Genomic DNA, 22,815 nt, shown 5'->3' on the forward strand with positions numbered 1-22,815 from the left:
ATACCTAATGGCATTTCTCTCATCTCACAGAGCTGGGAGTCTGAGAGACACAAAAAGGTAAAGCTGCAGGTGCTCCTATCTGTACAGAAGCAGATGAGATCTGAGGAAGAAACACACCTTCCACGCTCCGTAGCTTCAAAAGAAGTGAAAGGAAGTGCGACGGATCCGGTTTCTACAAGCCCTTTTCCAGTAACTTTAATGAAAATCTTTTCATTTTAAAGGTGTTGCAGAGCTACTTACTTTCATTCATAGTTTTCCTGTTTTCCTCTGAGGTAAAACAGATTTATGTGTGAAAGGACAACCTGCACTTTGACAGAGTGGAGCCATCTGCCGTTTCTTGTTAACATCAGCTCCATGAAACCAGCCTCCAAGCCTCTGCATTTTTTTCTATGTGCTGATTCCAGTATGACTTTTCTGTAATTAATTCTTTCCTGACATTGCAGGATCACAGGATAATTCAGGTGAGAAGTGACCTCGGCAGGTCCAACCTTTTCCTCAAAATTATATCATCTCTACGGTCAGACCAGGCGTTCAGGACTTTATCCAACTGGGTCATAGAAAACACAGAAATGGAGATTGCACAGCCTCTCTGGATCCTCACGTCCTTTTCCTCAGAGTTGCTCCACAGTTCGTCAGCCCTTGCAAGGGGTTCTGCTTTCCTTGGGGCAGGACTTTGTGCTGATCTTTGCTGAATTTCATGAAAGGGGGTATAAGAAAGAAGGGATCAGACTCTTCAGCAGGGTCTGTTAGGACAGGACAAAGGGAAATGGTTTCAAGCTAAAAGAGAAGAGATTTAGATTGGATATAAGGAATAATTTTTTTTCAAAAAGTGTGGTGAGGCACTGGCACAGGTTGCCCAGGGAGATGGGGGATGCCTCATCCATGGAGACACTCAAGATCAAACTGGACGGGGCTCTGAGAATCTGATAAGGCTATAGGTGACCCTGCTTGCAGAGTGGGACATGATGGGTTTTTAGGGCCCCTTCCAACTCAAATGTTTCTGTGATTCTGTGCTCCTCTTGGCTCTTCCCAGTGACAGTCCTGACCTTAAGCACATTGACTGGTTCTCCTAGTTTGCTCTTTGCAGGTCTTCATGATCTTTCTCCATCCAACAAGCAGATTAGTGAACTGCAGGAGAGCAGTCCAACTGCATTTGCCCAATGCTGCCCCTGAACACAGAGCAAGAAGGGTCTTTGTGGGCATTGGGGCTTGGCCTGGGATACGGTTCTAGGCGTTAGTTGGATGCAGAGAAGGGAAAACGATGTTTTTTTTCCAAGAAAGCTCCACTATGGGCCCTTTGAGGACTGTCCTGACCTGTTACTAGAGCCTCTGGTGAGTGTTCCTTGAGCAGGAGGAGATGGCCACCGGCCAGCTCCTAACATCCTGACTCATTTTTCCTGAGAACTCAGCAAGTCAGAGTTTCACAGACAAGAGGAAATCCCTACACAGCATGCAGCCCAGAGAGTGGAAGGGTTTTTGTTTGTTTGTTTTTGCTGTTGTTGTCTTTGTTTTATTTTGTTCATTTGTTTTTCTTCTTTTCTTATTTCTTTTTTAAACTCCCAGCCTCCCCTTGAGTGTATTTGACAGCTCGCTGTCCCTGTCAGCGTGAGATCCCAGTGGAAATAGCAGTTGGGAGGGCTCTTCCTGCCTAGGGGAGGCTCCTCAGGATTTACCAATCTCCACCTCTGTCCCTCTGTCCCTTACCGAGGGCCATGTGCAGTGGCAAGCTGCAGACAGGTTTGCTGGTGGGCAGCTACTTTGTCTACTTGCTGGTGGGTGCAGCTGTGTTCCAGGCGCTGGAGAGGACTGCCGAAAAGCAGCAGAAAATGGCAGCTGCCCAGATGAAGGAGGCTTTTCTGCAGAATTTCACTCACCTCACAGTGGCAGAGATGGAGCAGTTTATGAAGGTGGGTGCCAGCCCCTTGCAAGACCTTTCTCCTGCCCATTTCCCCCTCAGATGCTATTTCCTATTCATCCGTGCTGCAAAGCTAACTCTGTGTTCTTGCTGGTGTGTTCATGTGGATTATTTTTGCAAACCCCAAACCCGTTCCCTGGTTTAAGGAGGCAGATCATAGTGATCTGTACACAAATACAAGTTGATGTGGTATGATAAAATGTTGTGTGTCAGCTATTAACACTCCCTTCTCTAAGATGGCCCAGTTCTTTGGGTTTGTGCCTCCTGCTGGTACATCTTTCAGTGGGGCTATGCTCATCTCCAGTGGGTGGTACAGCAGGAAAAATGAGGCTATCTGAAAATAATGGAAACGGTTGCCACACACAGTGGTGCCACAGACAGCACAAGAGAACAATATAGCGAACTCTGAAATAATCTGTTGGAGGAAAATAAAGATGCTTAAGTTACTACAGGAAGCATAATTAAGTCAGGGTTTATTGCTAGAAAATGCTGGGGGTTGGAACTTGGTGATCCTTGAGGTCCCTTCCAAATCAAGCCATTCTATGATTCTATGCTACAGAAGTCAAATAGGCAGCATAGTCAAGAGAAAAAAGCATCTGGCCACAGCATGGGAAACTGAGATTGACTACATTTCTCATTCCATCATAGATATTTCCTAGCTGCATTTGCTACAGTGCAAAGAAAACAGGATTGCAAATAGCCTTGCCAGGAAGCATGTCTGCATGGGAAAGTAATGGAGCTCTTAATGAGCGTATTTTGAGGATAAGGAGAGAAGGGAGGGAACCACTATTTCTAAAAATGCAAACAGTGGCTCAGCATCCCCTTCATGTGGATTTTTTTATTATTTTTTTTTCTTTTGGAGGGGGGGAATGGGTGGGAGAGAATAAAAAAATAAAAGAACTTCTTTAGGACAATGAAATTCTTGTGCAAGGGCTGCCAGGATTTATGTTAGCCTTGACTTTCTGGGACTGTAGTAAAATGAGGGAAGAGGAGTTAAAGCCTTCCTGGTGCAGTTTATTCCATCTAATGCCTTGTCTTTGCTTGGGCTCAGCCTTGGATTTTGTTTCTGCTGCTTCTGTAGAAATCAGTCTGCATCCCAGATGAATGTCCTGCTTGCTGAGGCAGTTGGATACTAGGGTATCCAACTGTATTTTCTTGTTGTTATTTTTGTTTTTTAAGCCTCAGAAAAACCAGCATCATTTAGAATGAAATCCACAGTAGGAAAGGGACCGAAAATGCATGGAGTTATAGATGATAGGGCTGGAAGGGCTTGGGAGATAACGCCCTGCCACAGGACAGTCTCAGTTCAACCCACGCCTTCTCTAACAGATGCTCACTGAACCTCATCTCGAAGGCTGCATTGTCAATATTGTCCGTGTGGTTCATGCATGTCCCTTGCAGAATGGTGTACACGTCAGGCTGGATTCCGATTGTAGTTGCATCAGTATTAATGCTTTGCAAACCAGTGACTTTATAAATATGTAGCTGCAATGAGACCACAGCCTTAAAACTACATTTTGTGTGTGTCACCCAGCTGTAACTCACTAATGCCTGCATACAGGTGAGCAACTAGATCCCAGCTGCACAACTAAAATCTCAAGGGCAAGCTCAAAACCAGGCACCCCATTTAGTGGGCTGCTTTGTTCTGCTATGTCTTCTGTAGTTCTTTTTTGTTGTTGTTCTTTTTTTTTTTTTTTTCCCCTCAAGTACTTAGCCTGCAAGAATCAAGGTCTTTAGGGGTGAACTTCACATTGAAACAAACAAGTTCTCCTAAAAGCCATAAGAGCACTCAACATAACAGCAGGGCAAAAGGCAAACTTTGAAAACCTGCCAGCTAACCTTGGCTGCAAAGGTGTGAATGGTGTTAGAGCATTAATGAAAACAAAGTGAGTGGTGTTCACAAGAAAGGAGCAGCAGTCTTAATCTGTAGAACTCATTCAGCAAAGACTTGAGAAAAGCAGTTGCGTTGATTAAAAAAAAATAATAATGCCTTCCCTTCCAGAACCTGACTGAAGCAATTCAGAATGGAGTATACCCTATTGGAAATGAGTCACAGACTGAAAACAGCAACTGGGATTTCAGTAACTCCTTCTTCTTTGCAGGCACAGTGGTCTCCACAATAGGTCTGTTCTGTGATTTCCGTGTTTGTGTGTGTGTGTGTGTGTGTGATGCTTATGCCTGCTTACTAGGACCTAAACTTTCAAGGATAGAAAGTCCAGTCCTTTATTGGCTTGGATGTGATGTAGCTACTGACATGGTCCTGAGCTCTCACTGATGCCCAGATCTTTGTGTATTACTTTGAGTTTTAAAATACCAATAGTCTTTCATTTTGATCTTTTTTCTTTTCTTTTTTTTTCCTCACTTGTTTCTCCTTTTCAAGCCATCTATTAAAATCTTGTTCTGCTTCCAGTTGTGGGTAGAAGATTTGACTTTCCAACATCTGACTTTTATTCTATGGTCAAACAGGCTTTAAATCTGGGTGTGGAGTAAAGCATAAAAGAATGGTATGAAAAAATGTGAACTGTGCTGGAAGGAAGAAATGAGAAGAGGACAAGGCAATTTCTAAGACTTTTACACTGCTTCTTCATGCTGTTCTGACCATCCCAGGGGCTGCTTGCCCCTGCCTGTCTCTCCCTTTCCCTCAAATATGCATCCCAAAAAGCAAAGGCCTGCAGAATTTGAGCATGCTTATGGCTGTTGCTTCACGCTGTCATGCAATGAGGGTTAAATGTATGTTTTCACAAGCCGAGGCCTCTCCCACTGCACCCTAAGCACAGCTGTGCTTGTGACTTGTCAGTGTGACGTGTCTTGGGTCCCTGTGGTGCCCCAGCATCATGGCAGGTGTGTTGCTGTGGCATGAACCCACATGGAGACTTCTTGCCATAGATGAAAGAGGATGTAGAGACTTCAGCAAAGTGTTTTCCAGCAGTCTGCACTCATCTGCTAGAACCCTTTTAAGTATAACACAGAAAAATTCTTAAGGAGGATTTGGAGAGGAGAAAGAAGAATTGCTTTCCCCTGTTGATAAAATTGTCCAAATACCACCAAAGAACTTGAAAATCAAATCTTACTGATTTTTTTTATTTTTCTGCTCCTCAGCACTGCAGTTATAAGTCAGACTCCCATCAATGTTGAAGAGGTCATTTTATTATAGAAAACTGCTGAATACTCTGAAAGTCTCCTGACCCATCAGGATCAAGACAAACATTTCATGGAAACAGCAATATTTACATATTAATAGCCAATCCATTCCTTGCCATTACCTGTATTATTGTAGTTTTTTCATTGTGGCATTTCTCTCCCAAGCAAAAGGGTTTCTTCCCATCAAATTTGTTTCCCCACTGAGCGAGAAAGGCTGTCCCAGGAAAAGTACCATTTGCTTGTTTTTCTGCCCCCTTACTGCATAGGTCTGCTAGTGAGGTACTTTTACCCATCTTGGCTTTGCTGCCATGAAAATGCAATATTTGTGCAACAGGAAGCACAAAACAGCTCAAGCATCTTACAGCCAATTAATCACTCTGTTGTTTTATTTGTCTTCTCCCCAAAGGAAAACATGCAGTTTTCCAAGTAATGGATGTCTTGAGTTGAACTGTGCACTGGAAAGTGCTTTTTCTCATGGTATAAAATAAGGACATACACAAAGTACAGAACTCTTGCACTTAAAGATGTACCTCATGGGGTCTAAGAGCAGCAAAGTCTACAGTCCATTAAAGGACATGTTTGGAGTTCTGCAGCTGTTGTTCCATTACTTATCTAAATCCTCTTTTAATAGAATTTTAAGAAAATTATCTCTCTGGCATGAATGAACTGACTACCAGTAAGGTCTGGGTTAATTAGTGCAAGATACTGTAATGCACCCTATACTGTCTCCAGGGCTGGAGCCAGTATCTGGATGTACCAACATACTGGCATTCAGCCACAGAGGTCACTAACACACAGGCATATCTACAAGAAGGCAGATTGTTTGATTCTGACGAGAAACAGCCTGAGACTCTAGACTTGACATCTTCCAGGTCCCCAGCCTTCTGGTTTTTGTCTTCCTGTGTATTTCTCACAGGAAATGCGTATTTTCCATAACTGCTTTTAGATGATGCTTTCATTCCCATTAAAGCTTGGTTGTGAGAACAGCACTCTGCATCCCACAGAACATCCAGGATGAATCACTTCTGCTTACTAGTCTTGTCAGAGAAAAGTGAGTATGTGGGCTAGGAAGTGATAGCCACATTTTCTGGAAACAAAGGCAGGCCAGGATGGTTATATGTGAATGTGATCATGGATTGCTCCAGCTCTCTGGAACATCCCCTCTGACATATCTTTTTTTTCATAGGTTATGGCACACTACGTCCTAAAACTGTTGGGGGCCAGATCTTCTGTGTCTTTTTTGCTCTCTTTGGAATCCCTCTGAATATTGTTTTTCTGCACCGTGTTGGTAAGATCCTCTCACTGCTGTGTAAAAAGCTGGGGAAATTCCTGTACGAAAAAGGAATGAGAAAGGTAATTGGTTTTACTTAGGCACAGTGGCATGCTAGTTTCTAGGCTTTTTTTCAAGATACATCCTGGCATTATCCTCTATTACGTCCGTTCTCTTGCTGTGTTGGGCATTATGCTAGGAGAGGGAAAGAAATATTCTTCCCCTGCAGAGCTAAGCAGAGGAGGCAACTAGAGGAGGTTTTCAGAGAGGGGAAGACATTTTGCCTGTTCATCTAAATAGCATGTCTTAAGCCCACTTCAGCAATCAAAGGAGAGAGAGAGAGAGATAGAGAGTGCTTCCTTCCACTTCTCTAGATACTTATCTCAGAAGGTAACACTCTAGGGAAGTACCTGCCCCTCTTTATTGGCAGCTCAGAGATGGATGATTAAGCATCTCACCTTGAGAGAAGAGAGTTGTAAAGTAGCTGAGCTGTAGGAGTTTCAGTAGATGCTGGCTCAATGCTTAACGTGTCACCTCTCCTTATTCATTATGCAGTCCTTTAATCCCTTTCTGCCTTTAACTTCTACAGCAAGGAAAATTCAGGCTTAAGTTGCCCATTTGAGTTCAATTGCTGAAAGGTGAGGAGGCACTGGTAGGGGGCTGGAGGCACGGTATCTCTTGTCTGGTTATGCCCCAGGTTATTTGGAGCTTCTCACATTCTCTCAATGCTTCTGATGAAGTGAGAATAGCTCTTCTGTGTCTCCTGCTGTAATTCCCTTCATTAAGATTAGGTATGAATGCTACAGACAACTCTGATCAAACTGTTCAGCATCCTCCTATGTCTGGCAAACTTAAGTAGCATGTAAGGCTAGATTAGATGTAGAATCTAGCACAAGCACAACACATGAAGGCATGAGAAAATACCCAGCAGTTGCCATTCATTTCCAGACAATCTGGACTTAAAAAATCTACATGTAAGATATATGTATCTGGTTGAAAAATCTTAATGTCTGACAAGTCTTTTTATCCAACCACGGTTGCTTCATAGCTGCTTGGTGGTAGGATGGTTCAAAAGTCACTGGCTAGACACTTCTTCATCAGGAGTTTGTTTGTTAAAGGTCTCCTTGTAGTCACTTATCCACTGGGTAGGATTTAAGTTGTGGTACTGACGCAATGATAAATAAAGTTAACAGTCAAGCCTCTGTAAGATACTGCAAGTAATATTGGAAACAATGTAAATTATTTCTTTAAATATCTATTTTCCAAGGCAAATTTGAGTGTTCTTGGGAATACCTGAATATCTGAAAACTAACTAAAAGTGATGTCGTTTGGTGAAAACTGGAAATGGTCTAATTCTGGTAAAAGTCATTGGGAATTTCTTCCATATGGCTAACAGAATAAATAATTAAAAAAAAAAAAAGACTATATCTCTCAGGTTTATTATGGATATGGAACACCTTTAATGTATAGATTCCCCCTGCTTCAGGGCAAGACACGGTGATTATAGAAGGTATTCCTAGGTGGTCACCCATTTTGAATACCAAACATTATATATGGCCTGCTAGTGTGTCAAATCATGATTGTAATTTAGTTGTTTCTTTTTCAGAAGAAGATCAAATTTCTGACCCTTCTGTTCTTCCTTGTGACTGGGATCCTAGTGTTCCTGTGCTTGCCGTCACTATTCTTCCAGATCACAGAGGGCTGGTCCTACAGTGAAGGAATTTACTTTGCATTTATCACCCTCAGCACCATTGGCTTTGGAGATTACGTAGTAGGTAAGATTGATTTCAGAGAGGAGGTGCAGCAAAGCACCAGGGTTGCAACTTTAATTACTGTGGGCTGACTGCACAGATCACCAATGTACTGTAGAGACAAATCTCCTGTCTAGTCTTTGACCAGTCTTTGCTTTGTAAAATTTTGGGGGAAATACTTGTCTTTCTAGGATTTCTGAGCTGATGAAAGCACAGAGTTGTATAAATGTAATGAGATGGGGTGCTTTGTGGTGCAAAGAAGCCAAATATTCTGGGGAGGGAAGCAGAGAATTCAGCAAGCCTAGGAATTTGCATATATGAAAAGGAAATAGTTGTGACTGCCATATAAGATACATATCCCTGCTGTAGCCACCTAAGACTTACATTTCAGATATACAGTAAAAAAATAAGTGGTCGTGTTTCAGAAGACATGATTTTACACAAGTCCAAGAAGTAGAAACTGTAGTCACAGGGCAGTGGGAAAATCTACTCATAAAAATCTATGAGAAGTGGATCTTAAATAGATACATCACTTTAAGAGCAGCTTTCTTTAGTATCCTCATGCACTACTGCATGTGCTGTGTCTTCCCAAGTTAGAGCTTAGGAGGTTCCTCTGATGTCACACTGTTGAAACGACACTCCAGCTTGTTGGTGTGCTTCTCAGAACACTTCTGTGACTCTGCTGGTCAAAATACACTCTGAACAGAGTCAGCTTCTAGAGGAAATACACAGTGAAAACCAGGAATCAAGTTCATGTCCATAGGAGAAGCAATTGAACACCTGGATTCCTTGAAGAATCAAGAATTTCTTTACAACAACCAGTTCTGCCAGCATCTCTCCAATACAAGCTTTTCCTCGGCACTGGTACAAGAAGGAAGCTTTGGAGCTAATACTTGAGTGTTTTGCAATTACAAGAGCAATAGCCCCAGAACAGCTACTTCAGTAGCACTTTCCTCATCTGTAAACATGTTATTTTACAAACACAGTTAAAAGAATTAGACGAGCCTCCTGGCTCTATGATTTCTTCTTTAAGATGACTTAACTGGAGCTGCGGTATTTTTTTCCTCCATTGTTATCTCAATTGGTGTCAAACAATGGCAGTAAAATGCCTCAAGTTGTGCCAGGGTAAGTTTAGGTTGGATATCAGGAAAAACTTCTTTACAGAAAGGGTTGTTAAGCACTGCAATAGGCTCCCCAGAGAGGTGGTTGAGTCACCAGCCCTGAATGTGTTTAAAAACAGTTTGGATGTGGTGCTCAGGGACATGATTTAGCAGAGGGTGGTTAGAGTTAGGGTAGTATGGTTAGCTTGTGGTTGGACTTGATGATCCTGAAGGTCTTTTCCCACCTGAGCAATTCTATGATAAGTTTTAATGCCACACACAGCTTCTGAACAAAACAATCAGAATGAATGTTCTTCATCTTATGTGTTTAGAATTGATTACAAATGACAAATGGTTTTGTGCTGGCCAAATGGAAGAGAATAGGCATGAGTTTATTTGCATCTTAGTCATTCTAATTTTTGTAGCTGCTGTACTTCAAGGATGAGATAAAGCATGTTTTGTATGGGGAGAAATCCTAGGAAGATGACAGTCCTGATTCAGCTGTTCACAGCACGTGTACACATGGGTGACATTCTAGGGTGAAACTCCCCTTGGTCTGTGAACCAGCTTTATGCCTTACTGAAGTTCAGCTTTGAGTTAATGTTATGTAGATATTATTAGCTGCTTTGCAAACAATGTTGAAGTCCTAACCCCACACGATGAGCTTCACACAGAACAGAAAAAGAGATGCTTTACAGGAAGCCTGACAGCTTCTCTACTAACTCAGTCCCAGCAAAAGAAATAAAACCAGCTGTTGGTTATCTATCCATGATTACAAACCAGCTCACTGCTGCCCCATTTCCAAAGCTTTGCATGATGAAGTACAAAAATTCCACTAGTTGATTTATTTAATGCAAAGTGCTGCTGGACATGAAATGGGATGCCAGCATCCTGATCTCTTCTGGGCAGCTTCAGAATGTGAAATACTCCACAAGAGTTGTGGTGATCTCCCTGTCCATGCATGTTGCTGTTATCTCTGCTATATGGATTCACCCTTGACAATGACTTGCAACACTCACCAAGCAGTATTACCAAGTTTTCATGCTGATGCCAGCATTGTTTCAACAGTGTGGAACTAGATGCAGTAGGAACAAATGCTTTCTGAACATTGCTTGTGGATTGCTGACATCTGAGCAAACAAATGAAGTGACCCATGCAGAAAAGTGGGTGTGTAAGGCTAGGTGATGCTAACTGGTACAGACTGCATGAAATAAGCTCCAGTCCACTAGTTTCCAACACAGAAACCTGCGTTCTTGGCAAGTAGTGAGTTCTCATCAGTCATCTACTTTTTTAATGGAAAATGCTCCTGAATCCATTCGAAAGTAAAGTAGGAATTGCAATTTCAATTAAGCATATCTATAATTTAGAGCAATTACCTATCAGGTCATAATCACATTTTACAGAATCACAATAACTTGCTTGGAGGCCAATCCACACCAATCACAGTATATCTTTTTGAGAGACCATCATGTGTGCTAACGTATATAAAAGAAGCCACAAGAGACTGACTCAGCCTGAACCTAGAACACGTTTTCCTCTGACCTGGAGTACTGCTGTAGTATTGCATATTGTGTATTCCATCACAATGAAAGTCACCTTGAAGCATTCAGAGTAAAATGCATTAATGAGTCCATTAGGCTTGCCTGTTTTACACAGGCAAGGCCAGTTTAATTTGTTAATTTTCTCCTCCTTTCTCTCCCCGTACCTGCAGGTAAACAACCTGGCAGGATTTATTTTTCCTACTACCGAACACTTGTGGCCATTTGGATTCTTTTTGGACTTGCCTGGATTGCTCTCCTATTTAACTTATTGACAACGGTTCTAGAAGATACTGAGAAAATAATTGTCAAGGATCTTCATCAAATTGGAAAGGTGGGTGAGGATAATGCAGCAAGCCAACCAAGAAGGTGCTGGCCTGCTCAGTTTATTCCAGAAGAAGAACTGATATCACCTTGTGCTGAAGGGGATGCCCAGAAAATGGAGTCATTAGCAGCAGAGGGTGCACAGGAAAATGGAGTTAGTAGCAGCAGGTTCTGAACAAACAAAAAATGAAAAAAAATGTGTTTTCTGATAGCCAAAAATACTGGCCATATACTGTAGCATGGACATTTAATTCTTCATTGAAAATTTGCTAGTGCATTAGTCTAAAGAAATTCCCATGGAAATTAAATTTATCCCACCTTTTGCTGAAGTGTGGCCATTCAGAGCTCAAGACTTTTAGTTACACAGAAACACAATATTAATGATATGAAATTTGCTCTACAGTTTGCAGCCATAGTGTGCTAAAACATTACAAGTGCACCCATTTTGTGAGGCTTTTTTAAGATGCTTCCATGAAAACGCAAAGGAGGGGTGTGGTAGAGCTTGCTTACTGTATTTGGATTTTGCTGCTTGTAAAAAAAAAAATCACATCTCTTCTTGGAACTGACATGTACAAGCTTTTCTGAGTTTCTGCATAATACCAGCACCTTTGGAAGAAGAAGAAATAAGGGTGTATAACATGCCTTGATTTGAGACATCATATAGGATGAACTGGCATGATCTGAAAGCCGTGTTTGAAGGAGAAGACCTGGGCTCAGTGCAGAGATGGATGATCAAGGTTAGAAAAAGGATACCTGTATTAGAAATGATTAATTCTACATATTCCTGATTTATGTTAAGATGAATAAAAGCAACTTCACTTCTTATCCCTGCAGCTTTGAGAAACCTTTCTGATAAACATACAAATTCAGATTTTATAGTGATTATATTTCATAAGGATTTTACAAGATCAGAAACTTGTTTGAATGGAGGAGTCCTCACTGCATCAAAGCCCTGCTTCTATGTTTGTGCTCCACAGATGCTATGATGTCATTTAAAAGCAATCCTACTGTGCTGTGCTGAAGTACCTTTCCAAGTGCTAGTGCTGTCTAGACACTGCCTTCAACCAGGGGAGAAAAGGATGACAAACTTGAGAATGGTGTTTTAGATGTACTGACATTCAGGCTATCCCTAAGTGAAGATCCTGGCATTCAAATAGGTTGATCAGGTGCCTTGTGTATGTCAAGAGTACAGGAAAACCCTACCATGAATTTCTTGCAGTATCTCTTCCAGAAGCTGGTGGCTCCCCTGCTGTCCGAGCAAGAGGTGGGGTAACGCGTACTTCAAAGTCTACAAACCTGCCCAACTCTCATGAGCATCCACAAGACCCTCTCAAGGCAGTCCATACATTCAGCAAGTGGAGTGCTTCCCTTCGGTGCTGAACCTGTTGCTTCACAGGTTTTCACGATCCTGAGTTTCTGTTTTGTCAGGCAGTGAATAATTGTACTCAGCTAACCCTCCGGGTGTTAGTTATAGCAAAACCAACTCTTGCCAGAGCTATTCCTGTACAAAAGGGAGAATAAATTACAGCTGTAAAGCAATTCTAGGCCATAAAGATGCAATCAGCCTTGAACTCATATCTTTTTCAGTCAAACAAACCCACAGTTCTTGCCAAAACAGCCCCGCTGGTTCAAGATCTGGCATGTAGACCCGACCAAATATGTACTTTCTTTCCCTCCACAAATTATTTCCCAGTGTTAGCCTCAAGGCTAACTTCTAATCTAACATCTCTTCTTCTCAGGAAGCCTTTCTGAGGCAGCAGGAACAAGAACTGCCCAAAGTCAGGGCAGGGTGTCACAGCACGCAGCAGTCCCTTTGTATGTCCCTTGCAATCCCTATGCAAGCTGTTGCTGTCACAGCACAACACCCTGGCCAGGCAGAGAAAACAGACAGATGCTCCCAGTCAGGGATCTTGTCACTTCCTCATGTTCTCTCAACAAGCCTTGGCTCATGTTATTATTTTCAAAGCGTGTTTTTTTCTCTACTGTCTTTGCCCTAACAGAGATACCATGAGGGCTGGTTTAGAGAGAGGTGATCCTGCCTTGAGCTGCGATGGCCACATTGCATGGCCTCTTGTTGTCCCTTCCAGGATGGTTCCTGGTGTTTGATGTCCCCCAACCTCAAGGTGTGTGTGTCTGTTTCATAGAATCATAGAATGATAGAACGGCCTGGGTTGAAAAGGACCACAAGGATCATCTAGTTTCGGCCCCCTGCTATGTGCAGGGTTGCCAACCAGCAGCCCAGGCTGCCCAGAGCCACATCCAGCCTGGCCTTGAATGCCTCCAAGGATGGGGCATCCACAGCCTCCTTGGGCAACCTGTTCCACCCTCTGTGTGAAAAACTTCCTCCTAATATCTAACCTAGACCCCCTCGTCTCAGTTTAAGGCCATTCCCCCTTGTCCTATCACTATCAACCCATATAAACAGCCGTTCCCCCTCCTGTTTATATGCTCCCTTCAAGTACTGGAAGGCCACAATGAGGTCTCCCTGGAGCCTTCTCCAAGCTAAACAAGCCCAGTTCCCTCAACCTTTCTTCATGTTGCTGGAGAGAAAGAAGAACAGGGAGGGAAACATTCCTCCTAGAAATATTTTTAAGTCAACACACCTTCTTCAGCATGTTTCCAGTGTCCTGCTTGTGCCCTGTCATGACAAATCATAGAATCATAGAATAACCCAAGTTGGAACAGGTTGCCCAGAGAGGATGTAGATGCCCCCTCTCTGGAAGCATTCAAGGCCAGGCTGGATGGGGCTGTGAGCAACCTGGTCTAGAAGGAGGTGTCCCTGCCTATAGCAGGGAGTGGAACTGGATAATCTTAAAGGTCTCTTCCAACCCAAACCATTCTGTGATTTTATGATTCCATTCTGAGTTGGAGGGGACCCACAAGGATCATCGAGTCTAACTCCTGGTTCCACACAGCACCGCCCAAACTCTATGTCAGAGCCACGTCCAGACTGATAACGTCCCACTGCATCACAGAGCAATCAAGGGTGTTTGTTCAGGCAGCTCAGGAAGGGCAAAAGGACCAGGGAACGTGGGACACAAAGCAGAAACTGCTGTCACAGAGCTGCCCTCTTTCAGACACGATGTAGTGAAGTGTCACTCCAGTGGGACTGCGTATGGAGAAAACACATACACAAGCAATTAAAAAAAAAAAAAGCAACAAAAGCTTTCCCTCAGGAGAAATTCAAGTGGCTGCTCTAAGAAAGCAATCAGCATGCTCCCAAATCCTCGCAGATGCAGAAAGGCCTTTTGAGGAAGGGTTTCAGCTTGGTTTCTTGTGCCCTCTCGTGGCTGTGTGCTGCAAACTCTTTTCTTTGCGTTTCTCTGTGCTGGTAGAGGGGAGAAGCCCAAGAAAGCTGCAAGCCAGGGTGGGAGAAGAACATTTTTCGATACAGTGTTGTTTCTCCCTCATGTTTCTGCTGAAGAATGAAGCCATCTCCAGAAGGGTTTAGGCACAGCAACAAACCTCTCTGTGCTGGAGCACGCACCCTCCTCCCTTCCAGCATTATCACCCTCCCAACGCTGCACAACCACGGCAGATTGTCCTCGCATCACCCCTGGAAGAGGGAGCTGTTGATTTCTGTGCAAATAGTAAGGCCTCAGAGAAAATCTAGTGTGTTGCCTGAGCTCAGACACAAAGCCTTTAACAAACACCTGGGCTGGTGCCCTCTCAACCCCAGGTGTCCTGGGATTGCCTACTGATAAATCTGACCCAGCCAGGGTTCCTGTAGTTGCTAGAATTAAGATAATCTTGAGTTGACAGCAAAGTTAGAACAGAGTTTCTCCCCCACAGCCAGAGATTCAAAATGATTGCAAGGCTTTTGAGTATAAGCCGAGCTCTGGCTCTTCTGCATGTTGCCGATGCCCAAAGCAGAGAAAGCAGGAGTCAAATCCAGCCTCAGCTCGTCCTGTGCCAGCAGCCACCCTCCAGAGGGACTTTTCCCTCAGCACTCTGTGCATCCTGCAGCTTTTCCTGGCTGTAAAAGAGCCCTCACAGCCACCCAGCCCTGCTGTGCCATGTGGGGAAATCCAGCTTTCACAGACCACCGCTGCCAGCTCTCCCACTGCAGCTCTTTTTCAAAGCGAGGAACGTTTCCAAGGCAGGCCAAATGCTTTCCCATACATTTAACAAGTTGCTGAAAAATTCCAGGGGTAGGATCGTGAAATATATTATCTTGGATTAAATGGCAGCAGCATGTTCCTGCATTCAGGCCGAGCTGCTCCTCATACATCACCCACAGCTTTGCTGCCAGCTAGCAAACAGTGTGCATTTCTGCACTTGAAACCGAGGAAAATGCCATGAGAAATTATCTTTCTCTCAGAAAGAAGCCCCTGAGAAATCCGTTTGCCTCCAGAGAGAATAAGAGAAACTGCTCTTTGATCTGTCTTTAATTAGTATATGGGATTGTTTAGGGAACTTTTGAGGTCTCCTTCAATTAATAGTCTGTTCGTTTGGAGAGATTGGTTGTGTTGGGGTTTTTTTTCTTTCTTTTTTTCTTTTTTTTTCTGGAAGCAGAGAGACTACTCAAATGGAACTGCTTGGCTAATGTAATATCATATAGCCAGCGGGATCTTTTCTTTTTTACAGAAATCACTAAAATTGGGCCACACACATATTATTTTCCATTCCGTCATACTTGGAGATGTGAATTCTCTCCTGACTTGAGCCCAAAAGGCTCTGCATCCAGCTCAGAAATGGTTCAACAAACAGAACTCCTCACTCTCCAGAAGCCTGTTCTCCATCCCTCATGATTGCACCCAAGGAAACAACAACAACAACAAACAACAACCACAAAAGCCAGAGTTTCTTTGCATCAGCTAAATCCCCTTGTACCGTTTCAGAAGGACTTAAAGTGGCCTTGAAAATCATAGAATGGGTTGGATTGGAAAGGATCTTGAAGATCATCTAGTTCTGCTGCCCCTGCAGTGGGCTGGCTGCTCCCCCAGCTCAGGCTGTGCAGGGCCTTGTCCATGGCCTTGGGCACCTGCAGGGATGGGGCACCCACAGCTCTGGGCAGCAGTGCCAGGGCCTCACCGCCCTCTGAATGAGGAATTTCCCCCTGACATCCAACATAAATCTCCCTTCTTTTAGTTCAAAGCCATTCACCCTTGCCCTATCACTACCTGTACATATAAAAAATTGCTCTCCCTTCCGTTTAAAAGGTCCATTCAAGTGCTGAAAGGCTGCAATGAGGTCTCCTAAGAGTCTTCTCTTCTTCAGCCCTCAGCCTTTCCTTGTAGGAAAGATGCTCCAGCCTTCTGACTATCTTTGTGCCCTTTTCTGGACCACTTCAATAGCAGGTCCAACATAATGTCCTGCAAGGTTTTATGTCAGCTCTCATACTGTAAGGAAAGGAGAACCCGTGGGGGCTCCAGCATCTGTGGCTGAGGACTGGCCTGGGGCAGCACTACTGGTTCAATGCTAGCAAAGCCAACACTGAGTTATTCTTGAGATAACAAGCTTTGGGGATAGTCAGAGCACCCATCCTTGCCTCTACTGACCTGCAGCCAGCCTCACCTCCACCGTGGGACATGAGCTCAAGCAGCACCGAAGCTGCTAAGAAAATACAGCCGTTTCTATCTTGAGGGGTTCTGGACTTGATTAGGATAATTCTCCACCAGAGGTTTGGAAAAGCTCATTTTGCTGAGTTAAAGTTAGGGCAATTATCGAATCCATTTAATTGCTGGTTCAAAATGATTTAGGAGACATGTCTCCTGAACAAATACTTTCCCAAATTTCTCTTTCAATTATTCTCACATATGTGGTTGGAAACGATAGCTGTATTTTTGTGGTAAGATGCCAAAGCATGAAATAATACATCCCCAGAAAGAGAAATATGCTGATAAGCAGAAGGATAATAATAACAACCACACGTCATTGAAAAATGAAGGGAGGTAACAATTTAAGCTAATGGCTTCCTTGAGAGGCACTAGCCAGAAAGACATTGCTATTCTTAAAGAACAAATGTGATTTGAGTTAAATCCAGTTTCTCAAAGACAACTGTTTATCTTAGCAAGGCACAGGGAAAATCATGTCTCAAAACCAGACAAGAACTTGTCAGAACTTCTGCTGAAAATCCCGCAATTCATTGTTCCTTTCCATTTAAATGACTCACTGAGTGCCTTAAAAACAAGGTACAGGTCTTAAACTTAAAAGGGCATCAGACATTCACTAGAAATCAAGGATGAAACCTGAGCAGAGACCTGTCTATTCTTAACTTCAAAAGTCCAGGCATTTGTCTCAAAGTACAGTACATGCTTTCTCAGGACAGATGCAGAAAGAAAAGTGCAGGCACCTTCCTTGGTGTCTCCTGCTGGATGGTGACTTCTCCTATTCAAGAAGTCTATCTCCTCACAAAACAGGATGCTTTGTTCAGCATCTCTACTGTGAAAGTTTGTTGCAAACACTGGGATCAGGGCATATACATTTCCTAAAAGTAGATAGAAATCAATAAGAGGTTGTTTTACTGTGTCTGTAGAACTTTGGCCAGTTTCCCAATGTTTCTTTGCTTTATGGATCTTTTTTCTTTCTTCCTTTCTTTCCTCCCAGCCACCAACTTGGTGATGGAACAAAGAGTGGATCAATCAGAGCTCACCACTATTACCAGAATCTGTGGGTAGCTCCTAGAGAACCCCTGCCCAGTAGCAAGGTCTACCCTGAGCTTAAGAAGCCAGTGCAATAGCAGTGGTGGTAGCACAGTTTGGTGATGCCAAACAGCCAGAAACTGCCCAGAGGAAACCAAGAAGAGGAGTTCCTAGCAGTGGTTGTGAAAGTGCAACTTTGCTTGCAGTAGGTCTGCAAAAACCTGCCTATAAGTGGTCTGGGCTCCATGCTCTAACATAGCTCAGTTGTAGGGCTGGTGTTTGGCAATGACACCTCCTGTCACCGTCCCATGGCCCTTTGGGGCCTCAGTCAGTAAAGGTGGGAAACCTCCTCAGTGGAGGAAAATGCTCATGTTAAGGGAGAAGCATGGCTTCTGGTGCATGACAATTTGCATACTGGTATTTGCAGTAATGAGCAGAGATAAACCATACCAAAGCAGGCATGGCTTTGATGTCGTGTCCAGGGTGCCTTTCAGCTATATTTCTGGGAAGTTAAAAGCAGGGCTGCAAATTTCCATATGAAAAGCTTTGCTTTGGCAGATAGTTTCCTCAGAGTTCATGAGCAAAAGGAGGGGAAGGTGGCCTCATGCTATAAACCCCAAAGCTCAGAGATGCCAAAAAGCAGAGAAGTGAGTTGCAGAAACGTTGTCATTCCACATCCAGAGCCATCCATCACAGGCAGTGACAGCACAGCACAGAGAGATGGAGTAGACAAACTCTTCCCTATGGGATTAGGGGTATGGGCTCATTTTTGGAGTCAGCAGTGTAAGACAGCCTGCACTGCAGGTTGAACCACCCCTGCAGATTTCAGTAATGCTCCAAATGTCCATCAGCTGAAGCAGTAAGTTCTTTTTCCATAATGAAAATCCTACTTCAGTTCTCCCTATCTATCTCTTTAACTTGGTCAGATCAAGGCTTGCTTTGTATCCAGACTTGCCTTATTCCAGTTTGGGCTTGTGTTTGCTGTCCAGGTCATGAGCAGGTGTTAATGAACAGGGAACCAGTACAAACATGCTAAACTCTACCTAAATACATCCAAATGCCAGGCACACCCAGGGTCAACTCACCCTGGCATAGCAGAATAGATGAACGATGCTTCTTATAAAGCATGACCATGAAAATGAACAAAAATCTACATAGAAAGAACTGCACATGGCTGCAAAGATGTTCACAAAGCCAGAAGTCAATGTGCACACACTGCTGCAGTGCAGCCTCCAGATGTCAGCATCAACCCAAACAAAAGACAGGCACAATGTCAGAGAAGCAGAAAAACCCATTTGCAGGCTTTGACTTCCAGGGATATGCTCATACATTCCCCTCCTGTCTGGGACAGACAGACAAGGGGAAGGGTTTCTGATTCACCCAGAAAAAGTGCTCAGTTCCCAGAAAAAGGAGATAGCACTTGGATGTAGTCATGCACGCTAACATTTTACATGCACTTTATGCTAATGTGAGAGCGCATGTACTTGTAAGCTCATCACATAGATTTACATTTATATTTTTAATATTTTAATGTATATATATTTAATCTTTACAGAATGTAGGAATAACAAGTTCTTTGCCAACAGCTGTACATGAAGGCAAAAGCAAGGTATGTCCTCCACTACCTCATCTACCAATATGTATATTCATTTCTGTAGTGTACAGATGTGTGTACAATCTGCCTGCTGAGCTGAGGAACGCAGCAGCCAGCCCTGGAAAAGGGATGGAAGGGATTTGAGCAGATAACCCTTGAGTGGATGCCTGTGTGGTGTAAGGCAGCATAGTTTTTAGCCTGTGCAGTAAGGTCAGTGTTATCTGATCAAGAAATTCCTCTCCTCTTTTCCCCTTGGGCTAGCAAGTTCACTTCCAGTCTTTTAGCAATGTACATTTGCCCAGCAGCAAAAGTACAGATTCTGCAGGTATTTCCATCATCCCTATCCCAGAGTAGCTATGAAACAGAACAAAGTCACCAGTGCTGTGGCTCTGTCCTGATGCTGAGCTTTGGTGGGTCACCTTGGGCAGGCTGCAGTGCCGGGTTCCCCAGCTCCTTTAGGCTCAGAGATGGTGTTTTTGCACAAAAAGATGCTCAAGAACCTTCCACATCTCACTGCTCATCCTGATAAGCGTACAGAACCAAGCTGAAGCAGGTGGGGGTATGACACAGAAGATTAATGGATCTCTTCCAACCAAAGGTTGACATTTCAGTCAAGCACTGCTAATGTAGGATGCTGATCTGAGACCCCTCTTAGCCCAATGACGAAGTCTTTTTTTAAGTCTTCTGTGTAAAAAGTGTAATCGTCGTATGCCAATGGATCATATCCTGGAGATCCCTGGAGAGCAGGGCAAATGCAGAAAGAAAGGAAAAGGAAATCCCTTATTTCATAATGGTGCAAACGGACGTGTCAGGAGAATTACATCAACATGCAGCACGTGAAATATAATACTCCTCCTAATGCATTTAGATGAGGCAAAATGCAAAGTCTATACTGCCCCTGGGAATAATTCTGGTAGGAAGCTTTCACCACCAGGAACCAAGGACTTTCTACTTACTCTGGAATGTGAGCTTTTTTTTTGCAAAGCCTTCCTTGAGAGACTTCAAAATCAAGTTTGTGAAGTGTGCATTCCCCTTTGAAGATGCCTTCCAGAATGAAACACCAGTGCTCTTCCCAGTAGAGCTTGTGTAAGTTGGGATTAGCATGCTTAGAAACTAGCAAGCCTTCAAAGACAAGAGAGGAGATCCTGGTCCTTCACATTGCAGAAAGCCAAGATATGCACACTCATCCCTCACCCCCTACCTAGTATTGCTATAGGGGTGCATCAGAGTTGTGTGAGTTTCTACAAGGGTAGAGGGTTATAAACCCAAGCAGTATTTCCACTGGAGACTTTGCAGCCAGGAGGAGCCTGAGATCTTCCGGTTGTTTTACTTTCCCCCTATCAGACGACACGGATGAGATTCACTAAACGATAGAGCTCAGATGTGGCTTGAATTCAGACAAGTGACTTGAAGTGATGATTTCCCCACCACCACGCTGCAGATGATTGATGTATTATGCATGAAAATAGTGCCAGGCACAGATGGGATGGGAGTAGAAGGTGTGAGCTGAAAATGACAGCAGCCAAGCTCTGCTAGAAAATGCTCTACAACATGCTTGCAGACTCGGCAGAAAAAAAGGATGCAGTGTGCATGAGACTCACCGTGGTTTAAAGGCCAAACAGTTCAAATACCGTCAAAACTGAGGTTTATCAAGGATTTGAGTGGCATGGTTGCCAGAGGGAGCAGGGGATTAGCCTTGAGGATTTGAGGAAGTGTCTTTCTATCCAGTATTCTTGAATAGCCACATGAAGATGAGAGCACCATCATCACTGTTTCTCTGAGGACAGGGAATCCAACATGGTGACACGGTGCTGCATTGGACATTGCCTCCAGCAGGATCCTGGCTCATACCCAGTGCAGCACTAAGAACCTGGCACCAGACCCAAAGCTGAAACAAACCGGGATTTCTCCATGGACAGACATGACAGCCTGGCCCTCGTAAAATGTTGACCTTGAATTGACAATGCACTGACAGTGTCCCTAAATCACATTGTCACTGCCTTTAGGAGGACCTAAAGGGCTTCAGCAGAGCCAGCTTCACTACAGCTTTAAAACCAGCCCAACTCCCCCCAAACCTGTAAGTTCTCCTTCATTCCCACTCAAGGTAACTCCAAAGTTAGATTTTGTGCTGCAGCAGTCAGGATCCAGGCCCAGCTGAAGCTGCACAGTTTGTCTCATGCATTTTCAAGGAGCTCCACAGCAATTTTACAGATCAAAGCAAATCAATAATATCAGAGCCCTTCCACCATACTGCTTTCACTAAATTACTGCATCCCTTAAAAAAAGAAATTGTAGCAGCACAATGCCAGACAGACTGTCACTACCAAATTATGTTTATTTATTCTCTCCCTGGCTCTTGGCTGGCCCCATTACCAGCATATCTCAGTGTCTCTCAGCCATCAGCATATTTGCCTCCCTCCCTCCCTCCCCCTACCCACGGTACGTGTCTCCTCTCAAGTACAAAGCGGACTGACACGGCAAGTTTTTGAGCCTATTTAACACCAGCTTTATCTGAAGAGAACTAGATCCAGTGACAGAACCTCAGAATTAATTACATGAAGGTGAATTCCTGTCACAGAGCCCGGCACAGTGTCACACAAACACTTTAACAGCCAGCCTCTGGCCCTGGGCTGCCTTTGTGCACTGTAAAGCAATTATTTGTACCTGCTTGCAAGGGTTGGTGCCATTGGTGAGCAGGGCAAAGAAAAGAGTGCATGGTTCAGGTGGAAATCTGCACAACAAATTTGCCCAGAGATGAGCAGGACTATCCCATGAGGTTCAGAGGAGATGATCACATGAGAGCAGAGAGTGCAAACCAGCAAAGCTGCATTTCAACATGAAGCAAGGAAAAGAAACTGTGTCCATTCCTGCTATGGCTTACCACAATTCAGCTGCAATGTGCAGTGTTCCTTCATCTTAAGATCATGGAATCAGTTGAGTTGGAAGGGACCTTTAAAGGCCATCTGGTCCAACTCCCCTGCACTGAACAGAAACACCCACAGCTCCATCAGGTGCTCAGAGCCCATCCAGCCTCACCTTGAGTGTCTCCAAGGATGGGGCACCCACCACCTCTCTGGTCTTCCTCAACAGCTACCAGACCTTGGGCAAGGAAAGAGGGACAGAGGTTGAATACCGTGGAGAGTGAAGAGAGCTGAGGGACATGACACTAAGAGACATGGTTTAATGATGGGACTCTGTAGGCTGATGTTTGGACTTGGTGACCTCAAAGGTCTCTTCCAATCAAGATGATTCAATGATTCTAATGAGTACCAGAGCATTCAACAAGCAGTGTTGGAGACATATTTGCATTTCCTGGAGGAAAAGAGCTTCCTTCAGGTCCTAACTTCTCCCTCCACTGGGGCAGCTGGGGCTGTAAGGCTCTTTAAAGAAATTCTAGAGCCAGATCAGATTAACCCACAGATTAATCCATCTTTGGGACTCAGGCAGAGCTCCTGGACCTCCCTGAATGGACTGCCAGCTGTGAAAGACCTCAGGGTCACCAGAAGTGCTGAAGAGACCAAGCTATTCTCTTGCAGAAAGACCCATAGGCTGGCATGTAGAGGCTGAGCTATTGGCCAGAGGAGGCCAGGGGAACCCC

The 22,815-nt window shown here is 43.9% G+C and overlaps 1 protein-coding gene across 1 annotated transcript; it reads left to right on the forward strand.

The window, feature by feature from the left end:
- The first annotated feature begins 1,421 nt into the window (after positions 1 to 1,421).
- Positions 1,422 to 11,864, forward strand: LOC100546802 (potassium channel subfamily K member 16-like). The gene is made up of 5 exons (XM_010712077.3): positions 1,422 to 1,907; positions 3,918 to 4,038; positions 6,243 to 6,409; positions 7,933 to 8,101; positions 10,889 to 11,864. The coding sequence occupies exons 1-5, from the start codon at positions 1,713 to 1,715 to the stop codon at positions 11,212 to 11,214; spliced, it is 978 nt and encodes a 325-aa protein (XP_010710379.1). The 5' UTR covers positions 1,422 to 1,712; the 3' UTR covers positions 11,215 to 11,864.
- Positions 11,865 to 22,815: the final 10,951 nt, after the last annotated feature.

This window comes from Meleagris gallopavo, chromosome 5, assembly GCF_000146605.3.
Source record: "Meleagris gallopavo isolate NT-WF06-2002-E0010 breed Aviagen turkey brand Nicholas breeding stock chromosome 5, Turkey_5.1, whole genome shotgun sequence".
In the NCBI taxonomy this organism is placed as follows: domain Eukaryota; kingdom Metazoa; phylum Chordata; class Aves; order Galliformes; family Phasianidae; genus Meleagris; species Meleagris gallopavo.